Here is a 6,605-nt window from a genome sequence, read left to right on the forward strand (position 1 = left end):
TGGACAAAGAAGCTTGGCAGGCTACAGTCCATGGGGTCACAAAGAGTCAGACACAACTGAGCGACTCTCACTCACTCAGCCAGGCACCCCACCAATATTTGTTAGTTTGATTTCCTTTCTTCACTCAACATTATCAAGGCTCACACTGGGTCTTTGAGGCGTCCTGAGGAACTTATTTTTAAAATAGCAATGAAGCCCCTAGAGAATTCTTATGTCTGTAAGACTGTGCCCAAACTCAAAAGTACGCCAGAACTGAATACTGCAAGGGACAAGAAACGGATCTTTCCCCGAATACTTCAGGGATATCAGGCTCAAAATCACATTTATCAAGCACTTGCTATGTGTGACATTGATCTAAGTTTCGAACAAAGGGGTCTGAGTCATGGTTCATGGTTCTGAATAGGTTGATGAGCAATCGAGAGAGAGAGAGAGAGAGAGTCAGAGAGTAGGAGAGAGATTTACTGCAAAGTTAAAACAGGTTCATTCATTCAATGAGCTTTATGCCAAGGCCAATTTTGGATGATTTTTTTTTACGTTTTAATCAATGGCTTTGATACTCTGTAGATAGATCAAGGAGGTCACTCCCCTTGAAATATCTGATATTCCGACAGATAGTTCACTGCCAGGGTTATCTTTAGAACAGTTTTAAAAGTGCCCACTGTTTCCCTGGCTGCCTTGGTTCACGTGTGTCACTATTTGCTGGCTTCTTCAGTGCTGGGCGTTTGTGGACCTGAGGCACTTCATCCATTCTGGGAGGACAACCTCGTGGCTCTTCCTTGCCTCCTGGTGAAGAGGAACAGCCTTACCCCAACTTTCTGCTTGATGGCGGGGAGCTCCCCTGGAAGATGACAGTACTGTGTCTGTAGGGTACCCCCTCCCCAGTTCATCAGCACACAATGCAAGGCTGGAACACCCCCAGCCTTTCTCATTTGGGACATGAATGAAGATCCTTAGGGTAGCCCTAACGGTAGGACTCTCCCCAGGGCCAGGGGAGAGTCAGAGCCAGGACTGGAAGCCCTGTGACAACTCAAGTTTTGCCATCAGCAGCCAAAGTGCTCCCCTCTGCTCAGTGAGGACAGCCACCCAGCCAACATGCCCAGCGACACTAAGCAAGCCAGTGGCCACTCCTCAGCTTGTGCACCTCACACCCACATGCAATAACCACTCAAGATACCCCCACAAAAGACCCCAATGTTTTTTAGCCAGATCTCCTGCATTTGTGGCTTCTCCTATGACACAGTGAAGTAAGAAATGCGAGATCTCAACGCAATCAGCATTAATTTTATTAAAGGAGTTTGGAGAAGTTAAACGAATATCCCTCTGTGCGTGAAGTTCGTAACAGACGACGTTTTTAGCTAAGCAGAAAAACAAACCGAAACCAAACCAAAACAAAACAAAATAACTCCTTCGAAAACATTAACATATTAATCAAAGCTCTGTAAACGCAAGAGGATGTGCTTCTCAGGAAGCACCTTACAGGTAAGATAAGACAATAGAATCAGAGAGCAGCAAATTCAGGGGCCTGATGCTCTTGGGTTAACCCATCCGCATTTGAACACCTAGGACGTTCCACCCTCCCCCTAAAGGCTTTATCGAAATTAAATCTTTGGTGAGCTGCATCAGAGCCTCCTGCGAAGTCCGTCTGTCCCGCCCGCTTGCCTTTCTGCGGTGCGGATGGTCGCCGCGTTCGGGTCCCTGGGGTGGGATATCGGGACTCACACCCACTCGGACTTGCCGGGGCCGGAGAGCTGGGCACGCGGCGCGCAGGGCCGCTCTTCCCACCCCAGGGCCGCCGCTCCGGGCCGGGCCAAGCGCGGCTGGTCGCTGGCTGAAGACAACGCGTCGCTCTCGTCCTCTCCCGGCAGCTCCAGCCTCCCGGGCGCGGCGGACTCCGCCGCGGGGCTGTGCGCGCCCGGCCCTCGGGTCCCCAGGCCCGTGCGAGCGCGCTCCCCGCGTCCCTCGTGCACCCCCAGCCCCTCCCGCGCCCCGCGTCCCTCAGGCGCCGCATCCCTTGCCCCTGGACACGGTCTCCTCCGGGCCTCACCGGGTCGCCCTTGCGTCTTCCAGCACACGCTGCAGACCAGGTCGGCGACAGTAAGTAGGAAAGACAGCGCGCACATCGCCCAGACGAAAAGCATCAGGATGGACTTCTCCGTGGGTCGGGAGACGTAACAGTCCACCACGCTGGTGCAAGGAGGGTGCGTGCAAGAGAACCTCTTGGGGACCAAGAATCCGAAGAGGAGGTAATGCAGGGCACCGAAAGCTGCCTCGGTCAAGGTCCGGAGGCAGAGGTGGACCACGTAGCCCGAGGAGAAGTCCGGCACCGTCAGGCAGCGCCTAGCCCCAGGGGTCAGCCCCGGGGCGTCATGGTCCTCAGAGGCATCCTCCAGCCCACGGGATCTGCGTGCGGCCAGCTCAGCTCCTTTGTGCAGCACGTAGACGCCGAAGATCGCGGACGGAAGGAGAACAGACACGCTCTGGATCAGCCAGAATCGCAGGTGGGACACGGGGGCGAAGATGTCGTAGCAGACGTTGGCGCATCCCGGCTGCAGAGTATTGCAGACGAACCTCTCCTGCTCGTCCTGGTAGACGGGTGACCCGGCTAGGATGAGCACCACCATCCTCAGCAGCACCATGAAGATAAGCCAGATCTTCCCTGGGAAGAAGCAGCAGGAAGGGCACCATTACAGCCATACAAATACATCTCCTCGTAGTAGTTCTAAGTCCTTATTGAGGGGAATGGAGAACCGAGACTGGAGAACTAAGTAGATAAACGTGTTGAAGTCACAGCAAGACTATCGGCCAGTTGGCTTACTGGGTGAATATCTAACCAGCACTTACAGCGTGTGGACCCTGGGCTCAATTAAGCTCACCCTAGAGGCACTGCCGCTTTCCATCCAGACCACCCCAATAAAGAGAGTCGTAAGGATTTTTTTATTTCCCAGTGCATATAAAAGCTATGTTTTCACTCTACCTTGGTCTATTAAGTGTGCAGTAGCTTTATAAGGCGGAGAAGGCAATGGCATCCCACTCCAGCACTCTTGCCTGGAAAATCCCATGGACGGAGGAGCCTGGTGGGCCGCAGTCCATGGGGTCGCTAAGAGTCGGACATGACTGAGCGACTTCACTTTCACTTTTCACTTTCATACATTGGAGAAGGAAATGGCAACCCACTCCAGTGTTCTTGCCTGGAGAATCCCAGGGATGGGGGAGCCTGGTGGGTCTATGGGGTCACACACAGAGTCGGACACGACTGAAGCGACTTAGCAGCAGCAGCAGCTTTATAAGGACAATGTACACATCTTAACTAAAAAATACTTCATTGTTAAAAATTGCTCACCATCCTTTGAGCCTTCAGACAGTGATGGTATTAACACTGAAGATCACTGATCACACAGTTCATCAGAATAAATTTAGTAACAATTAACAACTTGGAAATATTTCTAGAATTGCCAAATTGGGGCACAGAGACATGAAGTGAGCAAATGCCGTCAGAAAAACAGCACCAAAGACTTGCTTAAGGCAGGGTTGCCACATTCAATTGTTTTGTTTTGTTTTTTTTAAGTAATATTGGGAAGCACAATAAAATGAGGTATGTCTATACTTGTTTGTAAAATGCTTTGAAATTGACAGATTTAAAGAAGCACAGATAACTAAAATGTTTAATCTGGCTCAGCTAGTTCAGACTTTGGGCTGAAAATTCTAGAAAGTTGGGCTGATGTAAATAAAGTCTTCCTATTAAAGAGTGAACTTTTTCAAAGATGTTAGTGCTTTCCTGTAGTTGTGTATAGCAAATAAAAGCTACTATTTTCAATGAGTTTTCTCTATGGTAATAGTCCACATGATCCTTATATAATTGCTGCTGCTACCGCTGCTAAGTCACTTCAGTCGTGTCCGACTCTGTGCAACCCCATAGACGGCAGCCCACCAGGCTGCCCCGTCCCTGGGAGTCTCCAGGCAAGAACAACTGGAGTGGGTTGCCATTTCCTTCTCCAATGTATGAAAGTGAAAAGTGAAAGTGAAGTCATTCAGTCATGTCCGACTCTCAGCCACCCCATGGAATGCAGCCCACCACCAGGCTCCTCTGTCCATGGGATTTTCCAGGCAAGAGTGCTGGAGTGGGGTGCCATTGCCTTCTCCGATGTAATTGCAGGACTTGTGTTTAATGTTGCTTTATGGCCCTTGAAATCAGATTTTTTGAAGAACATTCAGTTTTTAGACTCTTCAATTGTTCAGAACTCCTTTCCCCCTATTCCAACTATTATGAATTGAGGTTTTGTCTTTCTTCAACTCATCGTGAATGTGTGAGGCTAACCTAGAAATCAAAAAATCACTTCCAAGTCCTATTTTCATGTCATGAATCAACAAGTTGGGAATATGTTGAAGGACCAGTCAAAATAACTTGTAAATATTTTGTTTTGTGATGAGATGCAGAAATCACCTGACATCAGAAGAATTAAATTCTTTTATCAACGAAGTCAGTTCAACTCAAGAATTGCATGATAATTATGTGATAAAGTCATTAACTCAAACTTTTAAAACTAAGTTGGCTTAGTTTAAAAAGCAACGAACAAGAAAAATATTAGCCACTTCATGGATATATTTTAATCCTTTTCTCAATACCTTTATCAGGGTAGCCACACCTCTCTGAAAATTTAACTTGGCTACATCAAACTCAAATAAATCAAAACTTTATTACTTTCATTGTTAGAGGAAAAAGGCTAAAATTAAAATTGGGATTTGGTTTAAAGTACACAAGAGAATTTACTAATCTTTACAAATGGAGCTTCAAGGATAATCCCTAAAAAAGATGAACAAGCGAGCTGACTCAAGGCATGAATTTCTTAACTTTGTATTGTTTCTTTTCCTAGTAGCCAAAGAAGAGTTACATAAACATATCCCTCCCACTTAGCCCCCAAATGTTAGCAAGAAGACACCTCTTGAGAGAAATATTGCTCACCCCCAAGACATGCTTAAATGATGGGGAGCCTCATTAAATGATGGAGAATTAGAGGAAAACTTGAGCCATGGCTCCCTGTCCTCCAGGGATAGGCAAGCCTTCCTCGTGGAGAAGGACCAGGAAAAGTGATCCAAGGCAGAACCCGTGTTCTGCAGGGGTTTGTACTACTCACCCACCATGGTCACGTTGCAATTTAGGGTGATGACAAGGAACCCCAGCAGGTCCGACTGGTCCATGCTTCCAGGGGGTCACAGACTCAAGGTGACTGGAGCTGTCCAGAGCTTGTGTTCTCCAAGGAGGTGGGAAATCTTTGCAAGAATATGTGTATCTTTGCTACAAAATACTTCCAGGTGAGAGCTGGAGGTACTAAAGGGACAATTCAAGCCCAGGAGCACGAGGTTGTTCTTCTGTCTCCAGTGGAGGCGGCCCCGAGCTGTTTGAGGCAAAGCCTTCCTGACAACTGCAGTGACCAGAGGCCAGCAGCAGCCGTCGCTCATCTGGCTATTCTTACCCTCTTGGGACATTCCAGGCCCCTGGCCGTGCTCACGTGTCTCCACCAGGAGAGCGGATGCCTCAGGATGCAAGAGAAGTGGCTATGTTTAACCCAAGAAAGAAAAGTTCAGTCAACCAGTCAAGTCTCTATGAAAAAGGCATTTCCTCCTTGAAAACATTTCTGTAACATCTTCACTGGTTAAAGAAGCACTAAAATGTCCATATTTCATCTCTTCTATGAAGCACTGAACAGTGCCTGCATGCTCAGTCTGACTCTTTGCAACCCTATGCAAGTCCATCAGGTTCCTCTGTCTGTAGGACTTCCCAGGTAAGAATACTGGAGTGGGTTGTCATTTCCTTCTCCAGGGGATCTTCCTGACTCAGGGATTGAACCAGCATCCACTGAGTATCCATCATTGGCAGGTGGATTCATTACCACAAACCCAGCATAACTCGAGCCCCAGAGAATCATTGTCCTAACTCTGAATTCCTATATCTTGGATGACAGCAGGAATCTGCCCTGGGACTAGGTCACTGCAGAGCTATTTCCTATCTGGGTTAGTGATGAGAGCCCTTCATTCAGAGACAAAGAACTGGGATGCAAAACTGGGGCAGCCACCTGGTCACTGGGAATCACCGCATCTTCCCAATAGTCCTGTGTTTACAGCAGGGTTTGTGGGATACAGACAGGAAGTGGTGTTTGTTATGAGCGCCGAGCATGTACAGTTCCCAGCCTTTTTGGCACCAGGGACTAGTTTCGCAAAAGACAATTTTTCCATGGACCTGGTGGAGGGATGGTTTCCAGATGATCGAAGTGCATGACGGTTACTGTGCACTTTATTTCTAATCTAATGTTGCTGCTGATCTGACAGGAGATACCGGTCTGTGGCCCAGAGGCGGGAAACCCTTGTGTGCAAAACTCAAATCACTAGCATTTCCATCCCTAACTGGGCCCAAACACCTTCACAGATGATGCACACTTCTTGTATCCCCCAGCCCCACTGAGCCCAGGGCTGCTGCTATTGAATCAGCTTAACAAATGTCCTTTAAATTTTTCATAAAATATCACCATCTGGACCTGCTGACATCAATCACAGTTGCCTCAAAATCATCTCATGATCACTACTTTTCTACCTGGGAAGAGCTATCCTGC

General features: G+C 48.1%; 1 protein-coding gene across 1 annotated transcript; it reads right to left on the reverse strand.

Moving 5' to 3' along the window:
• Positions 1-1,493: 1,493 nt before the first annotated feature.
• On the reverse strand, positions 1,494-5,196 carry GJD4 (gap junction protein delta 4). Its single transcript, XM_086335174.1, has 2 exons — positions 5,133-5,196; positions 1,494-2,656 (listed from the first exon to the last, which is right to left on the reverse strand). Exons 1-2 carry the CDS (start codon positions 5,194-5,196, stop codon positions 1,716-1,718), a joined length of 1,005 nt encoding a protein of 334 aa, XP_086191300.1. The 3' UTR covers positions 1,494-1,715.
• Between the last annotated feature and the right edge of the window lie 1,409 nt (positions 5,197-6,605).

Source organism: Bos grunniens, chromosome 13, assembly GCF_055505025.1.
Source record: "Bos grunniens cultivar Pamir isolate PY7600 chromosome 13, Bosgru_T2T1.0, whole genome shotgun sequence".
Taxonomy (NCBI): Eukaryota; Metazoa; Chordata; class Mammalia; order Artiodactyla; family Bovidae; genus Bos; species Bos grunniens.

What these genes read in the sequence shown, in the direction of transcription:
- GJD4 (XM_086335174.1), bottom strand. Translation starts at nt 5,196, where the DNA reads ATGGACCAGTCGGACCTGCTGGGGTTCCTTGTCATCACCCTAAATTGC. An exon ending in TTGCAACGTGACCATGGTGG is followed by an intron (nt 2,657 to 5,132) that starts GTGAGTAGTACA and finishes GCTTCTTCCCAG; the next exon opens with GGAAGATCTGGCTTATCTTC.